General features: G+C 33.3%; 5 protein-coding genes and 2 non-coding genes across 7 annotated transcripts in view; 3 read left to right on the top strand and 4 right to left on the bottom strand.

Annotated features, from left to right (window-relative positions):
• Nucleotides 1-5448: 5448 nt before the first annotated feature.
• On the top strand, nucleotides 5449-7604 carry LOC18044710. Its single transcript, XM_006435522.2, has 5 exons — nucleotides 5449-5828; nucleotides 6101-6328; nucleotides 6536-6611; nucleotides 6719-6782; nucleotides 7295-7604. The coding sequence occupies exons 1-4, from the start codon at nucleotides 5694-5696 to the stop codon at nucleotides 6733-6735; spliced, it is 456 nt and encodes a 151-aa protein (XP_006435585.1). The 5' UTR covers nucleotides 5449-5693; the 3' UTR covers nucleotides 6736-6782; nucleotides 7295-7604.
• A 210-nt stretch (nucleotides 7605-7814) lies between these two features.
• LOC18044709 lies at nucleotides 7815-9089 on the bottom strand. Its single transcript, XM_006435521.2, has 2 exons — nucleotides 8095-9089; nucleotides 7815-7953 (listed from the first exon to the last, which is right to left on the bottom strand). The coding sequence occupies exons 1-2, from the start codon at nucleotides 8450-8452 to the stop codon at nucleotides 7937-7939; spliced, it is 375 nt and encodes a 124-aa protein (XP_006435584.1). The 5' UTR covers nucleotides 8453-9089; the 3' UTR covers nucleotides 7815-7936.
• Nucleotides 9090-9434: 345 nt separating this feature from the next.
• On the bottom strand, nucleotides 9435-10261 carry LOC18044708. Its single transcript, XM_006435520.2, has one exon. The coding sequence runs from the start codon at nucleotides 9967-9969 to the stop codon at nucleotides 9448-9450; it is 522 nt and encodes a 173-aa protein (XP_006435583.1). The 5' UTR covers nucleotides 9970-10261; the 3' UTR covers nucleotides 9435-9447.
• Nucleotides 10213-10284, bottom strand: TRNAD-GUC. The gene has a single exon. It is a non-coding gene; the product is annotated as a tRNA-Asp (tRNA).
• A 769-nt stretch (nucleotides 10285-11053) lies between these two features.
• On the top strand, nucleotides 11054-11125 carry TRNAP-AGG. The gene has a single exon. It is a non-coding gene; the product is annotated as a tRNA-Pro (tRNA).
• A 66-nt stretch (nucleotides 11126-11191) lies between these two features.
• On the bottom strand, nucleotides 11192-14730 carry LOC18044897 (rop guanine nucleotide exchange factor 5). The gene is made up of 7 exons (XM_006435519.2): nucleotides 14087-14730; nucleotides 13612-13728; nucleotides 13368-13522; nucleotides 12890-12964; nucleotides 12512-12802; nucleotides 12049-12405; nucleotides 11192-11966 (listed from the first exon to the last, which is right to left on the bottom strand). The coding sequence occupies exons 1-7, from the start codon at nucleotides 14349-14351 to the stop codon at nucleotides 11451-11453; spliced, it is 1776 nt and encodes a 591-aa protein (XP_006435582.1). The 5' UTR covers nucleotides 14352-14730; the 3' UTR covers nucleotides 11192-11450.
• Nucleotides 14731-19959: 5229 nt separating this feature from the next.
• Nucleotides 19960-20937, top strand: part of LOC18044896 (protein GUCD1) — a 4940-nt gene continuing 3962 nt past the window's right edge. Inside the window, exon 1 of the mRNA XM_024185860.1 lies at nucleotides 19960-20200. The gene's annotated coding sequence lies outside the window, so the exon portion shown is untranslated. The remainder of the gene's footprint in view (nucleotides 20201-20937) is intronic.

Genomic DNA, 20937 nt, shown 5'->3' with positions numbered 1-20937 from the left:
ATCTTTAATTTATTGTATAATTCGTTGAGGGCAAAATAGAATTTTAATTAAGAGAATACAAACCATTTTAAAATAAAACTCTCAAACATAATTATATGACAAATGACTTTCTGCATGAATTTAAAATTTAATAGTAACTTAATGGAGAAACAAATAATAACACTAAATATTATATAAATATATATATATATATATATATATATATTTAGGATAAAAAAAGATAATCAATGGACAATTATTTTACCAAAAATAAACACAGACTTTCATTTATTTAAAAAAACACACATTAAAGATATAAAAACACATATTTAATGTATTACACGACAAAAGACATTGAATTAAAGTGTGTTTTTTTTTAATCTTTTTTCTTATCCCTTACTTTAATTTAGTCAATGATCCTTGATTGGATAATTGTTATTATTATTATTATTATTATTATTATTATTATTATTATTATTATTATTATTATTATTATTATATATTAAAAAAATTCAGTTGGCTTCATTAAAAAATTTAGTGAACACAAACATTATGTGTTATTTTTGTTTCATTAAGTTATTCTCAAATTTTAAATTTATGTAAAAAAGTAGATATTAATTAATCGTTCTTGAGATTTTTATTTTAAAATTATTTGTATTTTTTTAATTGAAAATCCTCTTTTTCCCTTAATAAATAGTATAGTAAACTAATTATAAATTTATAAAAACGCATTTTGATCTATTGTTTGAAAAATAGAGATAAAATGAACTATTATTTAAGGAATAAGGATGAAATATGTCATTATATCAAACCCCTGATAAAAAAAAGGTCTCTTCTCGCCGTCAATATTACGTTATTCAATAATTGTTGCAACTTTTGTTTAGACTTAGTTCCTTAACACTTGAAAAAGTCCGTGTTATTAGTCCAAAATATAGTCATCTGGAAAAGTACATTTAACAAACATATTTAGTGTTACCAAAGGGCTTCAATTCAATCGGCAATAACAGAAACGTGTTGAAAATCTACACAAGCACGTGCAACTCAAACTTTTTTCTCCCAACAGCCTGAAAAATGTCAAAAGTTTTTCTTCTTTTATGGCAATCTGGTCAGTGGCTGTATATATACATTTACAGATAGACTTACAGGGTTTTTATTTTCGACTACTGGAATATAGCTAAACCTAAATCAGCTCACAGAGTTCCAATACCTAAACTCAACAGAGGTCGAATTAACTTTAAAATAACTTGCTTTTTCGACGGATTAATTATGAAAATCATTCATTTTAATCGAGTCAGTACATGGTTTTACTCACAAAGAGGAATGTTAAAATTGTTTAAAAATATAGAGATTCATCTTGTATAATATGATGGAGTGCTTATCTAGCTAAAGAAGATCTAAAATCCTAAATTTTATTAAAGTCCAAAAAAAAAAAAAGAAACTATTACGTTATATGGTATAATATTATTATAACATTACATTATTACACTATATGGTCTATAATAATTTTTCTTAACTTTATCAAATTAAGTTCAAGATCTGGATTGGATAGTTTCTATAATATAATATATCTAAAAGGTTAAGTAAAGATATAAGCATTCTTAAGCACGAGCGCATGTTTTTTTTTTTAATATACATATTCTAAATTTTACAACATTGTAAAATTCAAAATTCATATTTTAAGAAATGCGAACACTTACACTATAGAAAGACTCATAAAAAATATGGCCCATTAATACCCACTTATTTTTGGATTTGTGAATGCAGCTTAATTTATTTCTGGGCTGCCGTTCAAACATTGTCTCATGTGAATTCAGGTATTAAGTGATTATGATGAATACGTTGAGCACTTTATTCTAATACCTGCTCAGTTTGAAAGTTAATGTTCAAATAATAGTATTTAATATTTCAAAATAATAATAACAATAGTAGGATGTAAGTTTTAACAATAAAAATCCCCATGATCGAACTTTGTTTGACGAATCTATTTTAACCTGTCGTGTACGCTTAACTTAAAAACTAAAAGTGCATTGTGGGGGCTAAATGTTCTTTATATCATTCTCCCTTGCGAAATGCAAGTAGAGTATGGACATCCTCTCCTGTGAGGGGTTATTTGTATTGGGCATGTACTTCATAGAATTCATTGTAATAATGTAAGTCCCAATCATGTATATCTGATTGTAAATATCAGTGTAATACCTCTGCTACAATAAGCAGTTGTTGTAAATATCTGTGTAATGCAGTAATCTGATGATTAATCAGTCTCAAAAAAAAAAAACTTAAAAACTAAAAGTTTTCAACATTTTAAAAACATTTGTTAGCTGGCCTTTATCTTTAATTTGATCCGTATTGAAATCTCCTTACACTATAATCATACATGTACTAGTAATCATATATATTCTAGTATCCTCCTCATCTTTGGAATTTGCTTCAATATATTTTTACAGGAATAGATTCGTTTAAATTCTTTTAAATTTGTAGCGAATTTTATTTGCCCTATTAAAAAAGTAATTAAACCTTAACGTAAATATGTGTTTCACTCAAATGATTCGATACGATTTTAGAAGCGAAGTAGTGGGGATATGGGAATAATATGTTTTAGTTAAATTAATTAACTTCTTGTAAAAGTGAAGTAGATATAAAAGATTAGGAGAATATGCCATGAAACTCGATTCAGCAAGTCTTTCCTCTAGAAAACTTCTCAATTCTCAACTTTAGTTTGCATTTGGGAAGTTGTCACATTTAAGGAGAGAGACAATTTGTGCACTTATCCTATCCAAATTTATCCAGAAAGAACCTTTAAAATTTTAATTTATGAAACTAAAATCTCATATCTCCCGTATCTTGATTAAAATATGCATATGATATAATCATTTATAAGCCCTTGATTGAATATCTATATCTTGCTTTATCTCACTGAAGATCTACTAGCATGGCATTACACGTGACAAAATACTCTTTCTTATCAATAAATTAATCAAAGATCTTTTACACACTTAAACAAAATTAATGGCCACAGTCTCCATTATAATTAAGTCGATGGTAATCCTCAAATCCTTCGCTTGTAAGAATGACTCTATTATTTAATTTGATTCATCAAAATCTTTGTAATTGCGTACGTTTTGAATTTTTTTTATTTTAAAAAAAAGCAGCTAGCATATCAGAATGAAGAATCCTTTATATTATAAATGTACTGTAACAGAAGTCGAGTCTTGTTTAACCATCTTAATTTTTTTAGTATTAAATTGGTTGGTTACGCTTCTTGTGTCTTAGAGAAGTTGGGATTGGGTAATATTAAAACTGACTTGGCGTCGTTTTTCTTTGAAGAGAGGCCAAGATTAAGGGACTTGACATAAATAAGATTGTTTATATACCATATAAACAAGCGCGCATGCGCGCACACACACACATATATCTGGACTCTATAATGGCACAAATTCTAGTCAATCACAGCTTCTTTTAGACTTAATTTGGCGCAAAAGACTGAGACTCTGTGAACATGTATCTACTGTCTGGGTAGTGCTGAAAGTGCATTTGTTGCCTATGGAGGGGATTTCATAAGCAGCAAAAGATGAATACGAGCGGTGCTCATTGGACAAGCGATCAGCTTGATTCTTCACATAATCTTTTTGGTGCTTGTCGGATGATTAAAGGCGTGGCCATTAGAGAAGAAATTTTAAAAGACATCAGAAATATTATGTCAGTTATATAACAAATAAATAATATTATGACATACGTATTTATTTTGAAAAACCACCATATAAGTGGTGGTTATATTAAATCTAGTAACACATGTCGTGCATGTATTAAATGATTGTATTATCTCTAATATATTCGAAAATTTTTCAAATCATGTGAAAATTACGTTCACAATGTGTTCTTTTTTTACTTTATGCTTTTGGTGAAAGGATCTGACAATTCAAAGCAGAAACAAGAGCAAAGAAACCTGTCAAATATGATCTAAAACAATTACCCTTTTTTTTTAAAAAAAAAGTTTCCAACACTCCATCCATTTATAACCAGTTAAAATGACAGATTTGCTATATTCCTTGGCCACTTATCCCCTGAAGGACCACAAACTAATACGCAGTCGACCATTTATATATCAGATTTATATTCAGTAATGATTTTTAAGAAAATATAATTGATGTTTATTAGATAACAACATGAATATAACTGACGATTAATATTGTAATAAATTTACATGTGGCATAAAATCATTGAAAAGTCAACACAGCGACTGCACAAATGAGTGCCGACATTTTCATCTTGCTTCTTATTTCAATCTCTCTAACTTTATTAATTCAAGAAGATACTCTCACGTTATTCTTTTCCTCATACTAACTTTATATCTGACCTAGGCTTGTCATTTGCCCAATGACGTTGCTACTCAGACTAGTGTGAACATAATCTTCAGCATTAGTTTGGTTCTAGTAACTTGGCTTGATTTTTGCCGACCTAGTGCTTCCCTCTGCATAACAGCTAGAATATATCCGATTAATTTGATGCTAAAAATTGATGGTGGGAGATTTGAAAGAAAGAAGTAGTCATATTCATGCATCCACACTGCTGTGATAATAAACAAACCCTTTAACCGACTTCTCAGATTCAATGGAAAGCAGAGACACACACGCACTAACATCTATCTTTCAAAATCATATATTCTTTCTTTGATTTTTCAAAGATTAATTGCAATAATATGATTATCTCTGGAATTAATGCAACGGTTGGTATATTGGTATCTTATGTTGATTTCATTGAGAACAAAAGAAAAAGTGAATGAGGAATAGTTAGCAGGGGTCAACTGTTTGGGAGAAATCAAAGCATATCCCCATGAGACCAAGTTGCTATAAAGCAAAGCAAACGACCTTATCCATTTATCTTCGCAGGGACTGTAATAATCTAAAAAGCCGTAGAGTAGAGCCTAAGCACTTCTTTAAAACTTTCAAACACCCGCAATGAAAGTAACTGAAACCATAACTTAAAACTATTAATTTGTTCAAATAATTAATTAATATGTGAGAGATAAGCCACTAAACTAAAAAGCTTCTTGCATTAAAAGCTGATATCAAAACAAATAGGTCCAAAAATTGAAATAGAGTTTGCACATGGGGTGGTCATGACTCATACAGAAGACTTCGATTGTGCAAGAGAATCTTAATATTCTGAATCAAAAAGCTACGCCAATAATTAACCAAATCTCTTAACAACTTGTTATCAGAGACAAAGTTTCAATAATGATCTTATTACTGGAAATTGGGTCAAAGAACAAGGATGGCGACGGGGACGCGTGGCAGCAAGGGATAGAAGCTGGCATCAAATCCACTTGATCAGGGAAAGAGAAAGCAACCATGTGTCACAATGGAGAAAATTGAATGAACCCACATGGGGTGGGGGGGTTAGCACTCAGCCACCTAATAAGAGAGACTCTGCATCTTTTTTCCTTTTTGGGGTCTATAAATAGCAGGGAACCGTTTCATCGCAATATCAACAACATCTGCAATCTTCACGTGCTCTCTTGTTTGTTTGCAACTCTGCAATCTTATCCACTGCTGTTTAATAAGATTTCTGTAAAGCAGTCTGTCTCTTTTGGTCAGTGAGCTAGTGTGGTCGTTTCCGGTTAAAGCCTAAACTATCAAAAGAGTAGTTTTGTTCGTTGGTTGACAAAGAAAGCTAAGCCTTAATTATAATTAGCTTCTAAATTCTCTCACATACATATGGAAAACAAAAGGCAAGAGAGTGCTTCTTCTTCTTCTTCACCCATCAATTTTGATCATCTTTTTGGCCCCAAGGACTCCTCTTCATCTGCCACAACTGGAGGTTTTGGCTCCATTTTCTCACCACCAACAGCGGTATTTGATTTCTTTAAAACAATTGTTACATTTTATGAATTTGGATCTCGTGCTGATCCGCACCATGCTTATTAGAATTTAAAAGATCTCGTACTGCATGTACATTTATTTACATCATCAGTATATTAATTGTTAGGCAACAGCTCAGCTTTATATTTTGCTCTGTACAGATAAGCATAGCTATATATAGAATCCATTTCCACTATTTTTAGTGCATGAATTACATGGAAAGTTCTAAGGGCTTTTTCGTTTTAAAAAAAAAAAAAAATTAGGTGCAAGGGAGAGGCTCGAGCCACAGTGGATCAATAATAGGGTCACTGAGAAAGCAAGGTGAAAGCAGCAAAGGTGGTGAGAGCAATATCTTTAATAGCAAAGACAAGAGTTCAATTTATCAGAGCGAAAGCGCAGAACCTTGCTATTTTAGCTCATCAATCTACTATGGCGGCCAAGAAAATTACTCTCCGAGAACCAAAGCCACTACTGAATCTCATCATCATGTTGTGAGTATAGCATGTTACCTGTTATATTATGAAATAGTTACACGTGCATGCATTAAGCATTAAAAAAATATATACATATGGCCAAATAAATAAATTAGCAATTAAACTGGTATTATTTTTCAATTAATTATTTGTTTTTCTTTTTTAACTATTTAGTATTGTAATAGAAATTTTTTTTTTTTTTTCTGTTTTCGCTTTCATTATCAGGTTAAGAAAGATGGGGATGAGGATGATCCAAACGGAAACAATTCTAACAGTGCTTCGAGAGGGAATTGGTGGCAGGGTATGCTGTTTTGTAGAATCTTCAGTATATATATATATATTGAAGTTGTCAAAAAACCATTGGTTAAAGTAATCATGTAATTAATATTTGTTATCTTAATGACGCAGGTTCGCTCTATTACTGACACCTTACCCCCAAAATGATAATGCAAATTCACCACCTATATATATGGTAAGATATTCTAATTTAATCCTTCAATAATTTAGTTGATTGTTTATGAATTTTGTATGTGATTTCTCTAATATAGATCAACGTCATTACTTTATGAATTTTGTATGTGATTTCGTAATTAACACATACCTTAATAGGTCCCTAATATTGATTATTGTGCATCCTAAAAGAGAGTCGTGGTCCCGAAGTTATTAAAAAGATATACCAATGCTCTTATCTATATCAACAATTGGCTTTACACAGTTCTAATTGTTAGCACATATATACCTTATCATGATATGGATATTAACTATTGCGCATTTAAATTTCAACATTAACAATTAGTATTCACGCGTACCTTTTAATTAACGCATGCCTTAATATGACCCTGATGTCGACCATTGTGGATGTACTTGTATGGTGGGATTGATGGTGTAAAATACCTTTGCATACCTAAAGATAATGGGTTCTTTCTTTTGTGCCTGTTGTTTTTGTTCAGTTGCTTGAGAGTGGTTTGTTTGAATATTTTGCAGGAACGGTGACACTAATATAAAGCTTTCATACCAAGGAAATAAAGATTGGTGGTATTATTAGATAATAGAAGCGCCAAAAACTTGCTGCACTATGTTGGATTCTTTTCTCCAACTAGACAATTTGGGCAAGTTTTATTAATTATATTTGTGTGAGCTGATAATCAATTTTCATGTAACGTTATCACCCTATGTGGTATCTTGTATACAAATTACAAAATCCCTCTTTTGTAATCTAACTCATCACTTTTCTGTGTTGTTGGAACTATGTTTCTGACATTTCAGCACTGAAATAAATGGCTTTCTCTACCAATTCTTAATTCATTAATGTGGGATTTGTACACATAATCATGCCCGTTCATGTTCGTGCAACTAACAGTTAAATATGCAGATTGCATCCCTTGATTGAAATCTAAAATTGGAATAAACTTTGTTTCATTATCAGTTTCAGCAACATCGCCTTTTACTGGGTGATTCTGGAGTTAAAAGAGTGAGTAATACAGAAAGAAATAAGCACAGGGAGTAAACCAAATGACAAGAAAGCGTTTATTAGATATTATTCAGACGCTTGGATGTTACAGTAAGTACATAACAGACAACTTACGCTCTTGAAAAACACAGGCACCATACTTGCAACCTTCCTCTTCAAGGCAATGTGTAAGCTGAAATATGAAACAAGCAGTTCAGTCAATTGCTGGAAGCTGCAATTGAAGCTTTAAAAATAAAATTAATAATAATAATTAAAAAAAAAAGGAAACTGAATCAAAAGCTTAATTAGAAACAGTAGCAGTATCTCTGTATACCTCCACACTTGTAACCAACCGGGCGATCAGCAAGGTTGCAGCGCTTGGGGATGGTTATTGCAACATCAGGCTTGATACCAGAGCTCTTAGCAACATTAGACAGCATAACAGCACAGAGGCAGCTTGGATTCTGGCCAAGTTTCTGTACCTGCATGCAGCACTGGCTGGAAACATCAGCATTAGGATCTTGTGCCGCCATTGCACAAGGAGCCAGTTTGAAAGCTTCTCTATCAGGGGAAGATTTTCCACATTCACCAGCACCAATAACTCCATTGAACCCAGCACAGCCCAGAATCACTAGAAACACTAGAATGCAAGTGTATTTCATTGCAGCTCCCATTTCTACAATGCAATTCATAGACTAAACAATTTGGTAGTACTTATAGTAGAACAACGAGCTCAAGGATGCTCACATGTCAAAGCCACTAATCATAGTGGGTGAAGCACTAAGTCGTTTTGTTTATTCCTTCACCAACACCCTCATAGTTAAAAATTAAGATCACCTCACTATTTTAAGCCAATGACGGTTAGTGCTTGAAAAAAGTTTTTGCCACCATTCCACTCCACTAACTTTTTATCCTTAAAAATCAAAGTGCAAAGCAGAGCGTTCAAGAGCAATTGACATTTGACAGCATAGCAATGGATTATTTCAGAAATCTACCAAGCTATGTTAACACATTTGTGCAAAACACAAGTATTTTGTGGCACAAACCAACCGCGGTAGCATTACCAATCTAGTAGAAAGCATAAGCTTCTAGCCTCTAAGAAAGTGACAATTGCACCGAAAAAATTCAAAATGGATTAACATTGAGGAGCTTTCTTAGAAATTATCTTGAAAATCAAACAAAGCCAAATAGCTTTGCTGAGCATGACTCTTTTAACTGTAGTGCTTCTGCTCAACTAGTAGTGTTTGATAATCGTCAACTTTTACATGGTAGCTAATGGTTACCGATTATCCACTTACTTTCATGGGACAACAAATGATTTTACTACACAGATATTTTTGAAATACCAACTTTTGCTTGACATCTAGAGTTGCCAACTACTCATGGAATTATAATCGATGACTAGAGATTTTATTACCAGCAGCTATTGATTAAAAGCAATGGCACCAAAAGTGTTTGATAAATGAGAAACTTTTGCTGGACAGCTAATATTTACTAACTACCTAAGATTTATATTAATGATTTTTTTTTATTGCACAACAACTATTGATTCATAGTGTTGCACAAACACAAACTCTTGTCTGGCAGCCTTATCGCTTCAATTCCACACATACTGCAAATCAACATCAAAATCAAAATCTCTCGTATCTACCAAAAGCATTACAAAACATATAATGGGGAAAACAAACTAGCTTGTGAAAAAAGCATACAAAACAAGAGAAATATAAATCAAAAGAGCAGCAGGGACCAGGATGACTAAAGGCACAACAGCAGCGAGGCTGTGGCCACTCCCAGTGTCACAGGACAAAGTCCCAAGCTTAATTTGCACAACATCAATCAAAGCCAACATCAGAAACACGCACCCGGAGACCGAGCCGAGACCCGAAACCAACATCCCGACCCGAACAAGACCTTTGTTGACCAAACCCAGAAAATGGGGTAAGTCCGAGTTGTTGGACTTGGAGAGGCGAATGGCTTGCTTGAGGCTTAAAGCGATGAGGCTGGAGAACAAGAAGGAGCTGAAGGAGTACACGTGGAAGGCGATCATGTCCTCAGCTATGTGTGGGTCCGGGTTGCAGGCGGCGTCCGAGATGAGGGAGTTGCTGGGGTCTCTAGGGTTCCAAGTTAGGCCCAGAAAGACGGCGAGTGTGAAGAGTGAGTTCACGTTCACGATGCCGTCGAGTGCCGTGATGTGAATGCTCGTTGTCATTGTTCAAACGATCAAATGGCGGCTCGTGGAGATCGGACGAGGTATCAAACGAAAAAAATCCAGAGAAGACAATGCTAAAGTTGATTGCTTTCTTAATTGGAATCGAAGGGCCAAAGCGTGGGGATGAAGTTATTTTATTGTAAGTTAAAGATCTGGAAAAGAGAAGGTGTTTAATAAAAGCTATTCCTTTTCCCCAAGCCTTTAGCCTCGCACAAAGAGGTTTCGAGGAAAATTCAAAAAGTTCGCCGTTGCCGGGGATCGAACCCGGGTCACCCGCGTGACAGGCGGGAATACTCACCACTATACTACAACGACTGCTGTGCTCTGTTAGACCAATAAATACATTTGTTTAAGCGAACTAAAGGTCATCTGTATTTTTTCTTTCAAAAGGTTAAAATCTTAACGTGTCTTAATTTTTCTCCAATCTAAATACGAATTTTTCTCTGAATAATATATATATTTTTTAACATCTTGATTGTTTTTATGAATAAAAAAATATTTTAAAAAATAATTAGTGGGCATTTATGTCATTTTTAAACAAAATGAAAAATGAATTATATTTTATAATTTAGGAAAGTAAATGTAATTAATAGAGATACTTTTAAGATATGATATTTACTTCACATTTAGACTTCTTTTTTTTCGTTCAGGTAAAAATCACAAAAGTTTATTTTTTTTATTCAGATGTAAATGTCTAAAAATAATACATAAGTTATAAAAAATAAACAAGTAAATTTTTATGGTTGTGTGATGGTATACTTCAAATATCGACACTTCAAATGATTTAGAGAATATATCCATCTACCTTCACAACTAAATTTCGAAGAAAAGAAATTTGAACTTGTCACCTCGAACATGAGGGAGGGAATTGATGTTATTTACCACCCGGCTACTAGCTTGAGTGGCCATAAGAAAAGGTCAAAGGTAGCAGTACATTGAATTCATGTTTGTGATTCTATTACTCTTCATTTTATGTAGACATCTATTTTTCTAACTATTTCATCTTGAAATTTCCTAGTTCATGCAATTGGTATTCAATTTTTTTAAAAAAATCAATGTTGCTAAGTACCCTAATTTGACTATGGGGCATTTGGTCTAGTGGTATGATTCTCGCTTAGGGTGCGAGAGGTCCCGAGTTGAATTCTCGGAATGCCCCCTATCATTTATTGTTTTGCAGTTTCCGAGCATTTTTCTGCATTCAGATACAATGCCACACTGAAGATCCACTTGAAGTAACGATCTTATTACATCCATAAAATCCGGTATCAATTACATTCAAATACAAGACGCAAGCCACGCAAAAGTGTATTGTCAACAACCAACCGCTAAGCCAAGGAGGTTTGGCAAAAGTATGAAATTTGAATTTATATAACACATGAGTACGTATCACAACAATGAATTCTATCATTGACAACCATCCGGACTCTCACAATCTTCTTTCATTCCTCCCCTAAAAAAAAAAGGGTAGTGAACTGACTATCTCAAGTGACCATATATCGTGGCTGACTCTGTCTTGTTTTTGTGCCATTTGGGTGTGCCGATAAGTTATTTTGATTCTCCTTATCTTCAGTACCATTTGTTGGAATTGTACATGAATCCTCAGTTGGGTTGCCACTTATCTTTGCTTTTGACTCAGCACCAAGATAATTGGTCAGGACTCTCTTCACCCCCAATCCACGGCGCTGGGGTTTGTTCTGATTGCTGCTGCTATTGTGGAGAAATGGAGTTCTCTCCCCTCTTGCAGGACTAATGAGAGATCCCAGTGAGCAGTTTGGTGATGCAAGAGTTGATTTAAATGGAGTGCTTGAGACCGGCACACTATATGGGATTGAAACTTTCTTATGAGCTATCATACTCTTTGTGGGAACAGATGACAATTTTTCTGAGGTTTTAGTCAAGTCGTCCACATATATTAAATCATCAATACGAGCCCCAATGTTAAATGCTAGACTCTCAAGAACTCTTGAATAGCTCTCAAGAATTGATTTTCCCACATCCTGTTAAGTTTACATGTAATGTGTGAAAAACCATATGCAATAATATGAGTAACAAGTTAATACTTGAAGAGAGAAATTGAACCTTGTTGCACTGGATCTTGCTGGTATCTAATGTAGTTTGAGGCAGGCTAGGGAACCGCTGCTTCAAGCAAAGCAAGAGGCTTTCTGCTCTTTCTGCAAGCATTTCCCTCTTATCTCCATCGACCATTAGATCCTTCACCATCCCCCATGATGATTTTGCAGTGGATCGACTTGAATGGAGAGGGGGCTTCAAGTGAGCTCTTCGACGCCAAATGTATATTGTGGCTTCCACACGGTTTGCAATGTCAAGAACAACGTGTTCAGAAGATAGGTCAAGGCAATCCAGTAGGCAATCAGCGGAGAACTGATCCGATGTAATATACCTGTAAATAAATTCCCCAAGAGATGCTCTCCCATTCTAGTAACAAATTAATGAAAATGAATTCAGATTCCATAGGAACTAATTTGGGTAATCTTATAAAATGTTGCTTATATAAATTATGAGCAATGTTTGATGTCTGAACCTTTGGCAGAGTTTCCAAGTATGATTCAGGCACTTCCATTTCTCCTAAGGCAATGCTGTTGATGGCCATTGCAGCTTTCAAGATTTGGTTTGTGCTTTCTCGCAAGTGGTCCAGTTGCTTTCTTGAATTTTCAGTAAGACCATGAGGCGGAACACGGGGTACAGGCAGCCACCACTTCTCTTCTTGTCGTTGTAACGTTTCGCGGAAAGAGGCTGACCCATCTGCTTCTGGGCTTATAATCCCTTGATCAACATACCAGAACTCGGTGTTGCTAAAACTATCCAATATATCCTGTCATAGTATAAACCAGAGGGTAAACTTAAAATGACTTCTAAGTCTAAGAATAACAGAATATGAATTATCAAAATTAAATCTTACAATAAGCATATTGTCCAGTGTTTGCAGAGCTGGGAGGTTGATGAAAAGATCTGACCTTTGCCTGCAAGCCATAACCTAAACGATGCAGAACAGATGGTCAAAAAAACAAAAGAAGGGGGGGGGGGGGTGCTGAAGAGAAGAGGCATCAGATTAAATAAGCAACGATCCAGTATCCCATTTTACTCAACATAATAATCATGTTTTGCAAATATGCTTATTAAGTTCAAATCCAAAAAGCCATAACTCATAGGAGTTCTTGGTGATTTCAGGTACAAAATGGTTGGTTCCAAAGTTCAATTTTTATTTTTAATTTTGTTTGGGAATTTTTGACAACTAAGTTCCAAAGTTCTTTTTTTTTTTTGGGGGGGGGGGGGGGGGGAGAGAGATTTTTGACAACAAAATTATACAATTCAAACATTTATAAAAAGCAACAAAAATATGTGATTCTGAATCAAAATGGGACTAGAAATATCAATACCTCAAGCCTTCTTCCATCAGGAAATGTTTGCCAAGAAGGTAAGAATTCGACAATGTGGTCACTGACGCAAGTCAGCCACTCCATATCTCTTTTCCACATGGATTTTTTTTCAGAAGGTAAGGGTTCTAATCTCCACAATTGCCCAAAAATGGTAGCTGAAAATATACAAAAACATTACAAATTACAAGAATGAAGAAGCAAAACAGAAATTCTAAAGAAAACAACCATGGCAAAGAGAAAATACCATATAGATTTGTAATTGCATTCGAGATAGCCAAAGCTGTGCAAACACCTTTACCAGAACCTGACATGTCTTCACCAAGCAACACTTTTGCAAACCTCTCCTTCATCATCTCAATCTCTATTTTATTCCACAAGGCAGAAAAAAGAAAAATCAAATTAAAAAAAAAAGTGTGAGTGATCATCTAACCTACAAGTCACAACAACAAACAGTTGGAAACATTAAATAGTAAATTACTCTTTTTGCTACCTGGGAAAATTTGAAAGATCAAAAAGTTTGGATTTTTTTTTATGTAATCGTTATGGAGCACCTCTTTAGATTCAAGATTTAAAGTTCTCACCTTTTTGACATTTTAGACTCACTGAAACAAACTTTAATTCAAACAACAAAAAAGTTTCTCCTTTTCGCTGCGTTCTCACATTTTCTCAGTAACCAAACACACCCAATAGCCCAAAATCAGGGAAAAAAAAATTCAAACCTGAAATCATTGCACCTGCGTTCTTGAACTTGAGATCATGAAAATGGGTTTTTTCTTCAGCTTTCTTTTCATCAGAAAGAGAAATTTTCTTGGACACTTGAGCTTTCCTTATAGGCCAACCGAAAAGAGCATGAAAAGAACCAATTTTTTTCACTTGCTCAATTGAATCATCACAGCTTGAACCAGGCCCACTTGAGCTACTACTGTTCTCTCTTGACTCGGTCCCTGACTCAGTCTTCGTGCTCTTCTCCACCAAACTCCCCATTAAAGCAAATTTATTTAACCAAAAAGCTAAACAGTCAGCTCAGTAAATGCTCACAAAGAAACATGAGACTTTTGTAGCAGCTGATGCTGGTGGTGTAACGAAATGAAATTTGATTTTTGAATGGGAAGTGTTTAAAACAAACAAGAGGGTGGATATTGTTTTGACTAAGCTTAAGCTACGTGCCCTTCCATGTGAGCATTGACATGGAAAGCGAATCAAATTAAATATGGCTAGTGATAAGTTTAATACAAGAAAGGCAACAAAATCATGCAACACAGCTTTGATTCTTCCCCTTGTTTCAAAAAAAAAAAATTTGAGTGTAATCCAGGAGATTAACCAAAGCATGTAGAGCAACGTCTCTATTTCACTTTCATTGTCAGAGTAGAGGATACGTTCAAATTATTAATAAAAAAATATATATAAAGTGGTTGCTTTGCTGATCACAAAGTGTAGTCGTCGTACACGTTCAAATTTTCAAGGGTTAATTTTGTCCTGCCCCCAAATGTTTCAACATTTTTTGCCACGCACCCATATATTTCAAAAATACTCATTCCACACCCAATTCCGTTATTTTGACCGTTTATTCTAACGGTCAAAGGGCAAATTTGAAAATTCATATCCTAAATATTATTTGATAATGATAAATTAAATTTATTTGATAATTTAATTGATGAAATTATTATTAATTACCTTTAAATAAAATTTTTTAATGTAAATATTAATTATTAAATTAATATTTTATCTCATTTTATTTTTCTCTAATTCAAGATAAGGGGTATTTCGGATATTTACTTAAATTTTAAATAGGACCGTTAAACATAACGGTCAAATTAACGGAATTGAGTGTGGAGTGAGTATTTTCAAAATATATAGGTGCGTGGCGAAAAATATTGAAACATTTAGGGGCAGGATAAAATTAACCCAATTTTCAATAAAATATTTCTGTACATTTGCTTTTTGGCGAACGTAGTATGCGCGTGCATATACTCTATATGTGTAATTACATTTTTACCCCACCTCGTGCCGCTGCCACGTATTCACTGTCTAAGATGGAAAATCACACGCAGGCCCTCAAGGTTTTCCCTAATATACATACTGGGGGCGACATGAAAAATACTATCAGTGCAGCTCCCCACGTTCCTTCATCGATATTTGATCTCAAAAAATAGAGTTCAGATGTCTTCAAATAAATAACCAAAAGTGTGTATCTACTCTTTTTTTTGAAAAGATAATAACAATAAGATTTTGTTGCTAAATTGACAAATGTATAATTTTTTACAACACGTCAGTTTTTTCAATAAGTAAAGATTAATTTTCACTATAGTTGTCCATTTCGCTTACGAAAAATATGATTTTTAAAAATAAAGGCGGAAAGGGGGTGAATTAATGGAACAGGTACGTTAGGTCCAAGCTGAATTTTTGCCAAATACTTTAACATATATTCAACTATATGAGGCCCACAATGATTATAACACCAACGGACAACGGTCCATTAAAAAAGCAAATCTTATTGCTATATTATTAAGTTGGTTATTAGTAATACAGATTTTTTTTTTAAAATTTACAATCATTAATTAACAGTTAGATATCTCACAAAGCACGAACTGATGAGTTATCACTTTTCGTGGATTTTTATAGAATTTCTATTCTTTAATCATGTAATGAGTCTTTTTAGTTTTGGTTGCTCGAAAAGTGAGACTTTCGAACAATTTGAACTCGAATTTTAGTTAAAAGTGATAATATATTAGCCCCTACTATAAAAACTTTTATATAATGATGTTAAAGTATGAATTTCGTCTAAACACGGTTATTTTATGTACATATTTCAATGTTTAATTTTTGTTTTTTATCTATTTCTGCACGAAATTTGTATTTTATTATTATCATCTAAGAATCTTTTTAGACACACATACGCACGTGCGTGCACACATACACGTGTGTACGTACACATGCTCGCGCACACATACCTTTGACTTTGCATGCCGTCAATCCTTCATTTGTAGTTTTGAGTATAAATAAAGAGTAGTGTTAGGTGTAGAGAAGCACGAGAGAAAGACGATAGAATTTTGTCTTCTCTCTCTCTACCATTTTCTTCTTTATTTCTCTCTTCTTTGAAAAATGCTTCTCTTCACTAAGCATTTTTCAAAAATAAATACGGAGCAAAGATTTTTGTCTTGGTAAGTTCTCAATGCCCCAATTCATCGTTCAAATGATTACACTACACCTCATTATTTGAAGTGGTTGAACTTTCAAGTTTACACCAATCCCCTAATTAATAAAATTAAAAACTTTCTTTATTTTAGTTTTTATTTCAAGTGTGCGCTTGGGGCTAGGCCATCCAACCATACTCAATGGCAGTCAATTGATGATCCTCCCCACAACGTTCAAGGTGATCTGCTGAGGTTTCTGATATACAATTAATTATGATCCTCTTCTTTTTTCTTTCACCAGCTTTAAAATATCTTATATTACAGATTCATTAATAACGGAGTATAAGAGAAACTCAATTACTCTTTTATTTTAATTTAATTATTCACGACCAGTCATTCATTTATATTTTACAGAGAAAAACTTATATCAAGACGTGGAATTTTAGTTTGACAAAATAATAATAATAATAATCATCATCATTTGGAACTTCAAAATTAAATATCCTGCACTAGAGCAATGGGCTATTGGTCTAATGACAGAAACCTTACACTTATAATATTGAGTGTAAGAGTTCGAACCTCCATAAAAATTTTATGGGGGTTAATTTCAATACTCTCTCAATTATCAACATAATTGAGTGAAGACAGTCTCTCACTTACAACATGTGAGTGAAAACAGCCTCTCCCTTACGATATGTGAGTAGAGTAGGCACCCATCGAATATTAGAGAGGGTTTAAAATATCTAGGCTGGACAAGTATTTTAGTGTGTCAATGTATGACGATGGTCTTAGTTATATAATATGATTGCAAATATTAATTATAATATCAGATGTAATATCAGTAATATATATATATATATATATATATAAGACTTAAATATATATATATATCTTCCACTAGTGTATAAGCTTCTGTATCCAACTTCCAACTAGAAAAAGATGAGCCACGACAACGGCTAGCAAGCTTTTGTTGACATCCCAGACAAAAACCTAAGATAAAAAAGTTTAATTTTGAGGATAAAGTAAAAGTGAAATAATAACTATTGACTTCTGTTATGGTGACTTGAGTGGTGATGGTTGTTCCCTCACTAAAGTTTATTCTTCGCATTCTCTTACTCCGCCTTTATTATTCAACTTTAATTTGTTGCAACGTGAACAAGACAATGCATGTGTTTATTCAACTTTCGAGTTGTTCTTCTTTTTTTTTTTTTGGGAGTAGTAACTCACTAACTCAGTTAACAGTTATACTATTTTGATATAATTTAATTGGCGACCACTTTTGTATAAGAACCCTTAAAGCTTATAGTTTTAATTAAAGATTTGAACCAACTCGAGCAGCGCAACATTTTCTTCAACTACTTGAATAAATTACGACAATTACTTGTGCAACTATATGAGGGTGTCATGATCACTTCACATAATCGAAAAACTAAACTAGGAAATTAGAATATGTTAATATATATATGTATAGAAGAAAATAAAGTATGATTATTCAGAACATTCTTATAGTATATATGATGTGAACCATCATAATCAACATTTGTATATAAAATTAGTAATTTGAGATAAGTGATTTTAAGTGCTCTAAATATATTTCTCTGTTTGATTATGAGCATTATTATTGTGTCGGTTCAAGATCGGTGACAACGAACCGTCAAAATTTTGAAAAGGAATGTAGTGTGAGGTTTGCAAAAGGCCAATTTTGAATATTGGAAGAAAATGTTGAACTTGAAGTGGGTTAGGTTTCAAATTCGAAATTCAATGATGATTCGTGGTATGGTCAAAGCTTGTGAGCATACAGCCTTCGGCCAATTAAATTTGAACTCTGAGGTTGTTTTTCTTTGTTTAATGAAGGCTTTTGGCGGACGCAATCTACCGTTTTGTCGACTGACAGAAATTACGACTTTTTATTGGCGTATTGACACAAACAAAATATAATGTCTCCCTCTCTCTCTCGCTCTCTTTCTTGCACATAATGAGGTGTAATAAGTGTAAGGTTTGCTTGAGTCACTCACGGGTGCCTGCCTCTTTATTATTTGTCCCAGGCTTCTCAACCAATGCAACTAAGCATACAACAGACGGCTGTTGAGAGCGATGATGGGCCTTCCATTTTCCAGGGTTCCGTTTTGGAGGTCCGTTGTTAACACTTTGCTCATATCCCACGAGTCTCCATTTTGGGGTGGCAAAAATATTCAGATCTGGTCCGGATCCCTAAAGATGTGGGTCTGGAAAAGTGCATATTAAAAAATACAGATTTACATCCTTTAAAATTAAGATCTATGCAAATTCAGATCCAGATCCATATGCATAAAAAATTGGATATCCGGATCAGTATTTTTTAATTAAATTACTTATTAAATTAAAATTAAATGAAAAATATATAAATTAAATAAAAATAATAACAGGATTAATTACAAAATATAGAAGTTAAATTAAATTAAGAAATATATTAGGATCCACATTATTTTATGTGGATTTGTGGTCTTTTTATAATTTTATTTGTGGATTTATGGTTATACTAGACTTGAATTTATTTATTCTTGATGTTTGATTTATGTTGTGGTATTTTTATTTGTGACTTACGGTGTTGTATGTTATTCTAGGTTTTAAATTGTTGATTGTTGAATTATGATGGGATTTTATTTGATATTATTAGGTAAATTATTGAATTTTAATTTTTACAGATTCGGACATTTAAAATATTCGTCCGTAATCTATGCGGATAGTACCCACATTTGAATCCGCATTTTTTTTTTAATCCGAATGTAGATTTGAATATAAAAATATCAATTCAGATCCGGATTCGGATGCACCTACATCCGGACCTGGATCCGAATTGATTCAGCATAAATTAACCAACATGATGAAGTGAATTGCATCAAGAGAAGAGATGGGGCCGGCGTGGAACCAGCGTTGGGGTGATGTTATGGTCCTCTGTCTCATTCTTGAGGTTTGCCACCCATAAATAAACGTGCAATAATAATCAGTGAAGTATTTGGGCTACAACCTCACCTATATTGACCAACCAAAACCAAATACCATACTCATCCATTCGTGCATCCTCATGTATGTATGAACGTACGAGTGTGTCTTCTAAGTAAAGGTAATACATTTAAAGTTAATTGGTGTGAGTGATTTGACACTCTCATTCTTTAAGAAAAATCTAAAAAAAGTTTAAATCTCGCTCTTATATAGAATTATTATTTTATTTAGTACTTTACTCTAATAAAGATTAATTTAAATTATCGTATAGACTTAAAAATACCTTTCATAATTAAAATACATTCAAGACTACCTCGTGGTTCGGATAAAAAGAAAATAAAGGTAATACGCTGTAACTTAGATTTAGATAAGGCTGAACTTGAAGCATGCATGCATATAACTTTCTTTCCTTTTTTTTTTTTTTTTTTTTTGTCTCATTTTAACTCCTATTGACTACCAATCAATAAAAAATAAAAAAACGTGGAAGCCGAGGGTGGCGAAGAGCGAACGGATTTAACCAAGAAAAACGAAAAAAAAAAAAAATTCAATTTCATTTAAGTTCAAGAAGAAGCGCAGAGCAGACAGAGTTAGAAAGTCAAATAGTCAGCGGAGAAAAAATTAACGAAATAAGAATTTCCTCATAAAAGAAAAGGCTTATTTTCTTTGTCGCACAAGCAGGCAAAGCAATTTTTCTTCCCACTCCGCACGACAGGAAAGGTAAGAAAAACTTTTACAATTTTTGATCGATTATTTATTATTTTTACATGTTTTTCAAAAGCTTCGGATTATATCTTTAGATCACTGAATTGAAGAATATTCATTATTTATGATCTTAATTATTCACGTGTGCTGACATCTCTCATCCTGAGTATTTGATCGATTTCTGTAATCTGTTGTTATTGTTCGTAATACCTTCATTCGTATTTGATACTTGAAGCGCTGTCGTTTTAATGAAAAGTTTGCCTTATATAGTCACCTAGATGTTTCAAACACAACTTCTTTTGGCTGAGAAATGCTTCAACTGATCCAGATTTTAACTTAATAATGATTTTTGTTTTCGTATGTGAAGCAACTTGAGCTTTGAATTCCTTCTTGTTGCAACCATTAATTTACCCGATCAGCGCTTTGTTTCCATCAAAATCAAGCTGTTCCTATTTCAATTTTGGCTTTGTGTAATTGGCGTTGATTGACAATTTTCATGATAAGAGGCTTGATCATTCTGATTGTAAATGCAACTGGAATTTTTTTTTATTTTGGAGTGAATGAAATTCAGTGTTTAAGCTGTTGATAAGGTTGTAGTAAATTCACGAAATGATAATTCCATGGAATTATTCAATATTGAGAAACATGGAATTGTAATCTTTGTTGAATTTCAGTCCGATTTCTTATTGTTTGTATCTAATACCTGAATTGGCAGGAAGACTTGCTGGCAAAGCTGACAAGTGCATTACTAC

Source organism: Citrus clementina, unplaced genomic scaffold (genome assembly GCF_000493195.1).
Source record: "Citrus clementina cultivar Clemenules unplaced genomic scaffold, Citrus_clementina_v1.0 scaffold_4, whole genome shotgun sequence".
NCBI lineage: Eukaryota > Viridiplantae > Streptophyta > Magnoliopsida > Sapindales > Rutaceae > Citrus > Citrus x clementina.
The sequence above is the reverse complement of the archived record's forward strand: the minus strand, read 5'-3'. Positions and strand labels throughout refer to the sequence as shown.

Coding starts and splice junctions, on each gene's coding strand:
- LOC18044710 (XM_006435522.2), top strand. CDS start 5,694: ATGGAAAACAAAAGGCAAGAGAGTGCTTCTTCTTCTTCTTCACCCATC. Junction 5,829..6,100: donor TTTTCTCACCACCAACAGCG/GTATTTGATTTC, acceptor AAAAAAAATTAG/GTGCAAGGGAGAGGCTCGAG. Junction 6,329..6,535: donor CTGAATCTCATCATCATGTT/GTGAGTATAGCA, acceptor TTTCATTATCAG/GTTAAGAAAGATGGGGATGA.
- LOC18044709 (XM_006435521.2), bottom strand. CDS start 8,452: ATGAATTGCATTGTAGAAATGGGAGCTGCAATGAAATACACTTGCATT.
- LOC18044708 (XM_006435520.2), bottom strand. CDS start 9,969: ATGACAACGAGCATTCACATCACGGCACTCGACGGCATCGTGAACGTG.
- LOC18044897 (XM_006435519.2), bottom strand. CDS start 14,351: ATGGGGAGTTTGGTGGAGAAGAGCACGAAGACTGAGTCAGGGACCGAG. Junction 13,729..14,086: donor CGCAGGTGCAATGATTTCAG/GTTTGAATTTTT, acceptor GGAATAAAATAG/AGATTGAGATGATGAAGGAG. Junction 12,803..12,889: donor CACTGGACAATATGCTTATT/GTAAGATTTAAT, acceptor ATACTATGACAG/GATATATTGGATAGTTTTAG.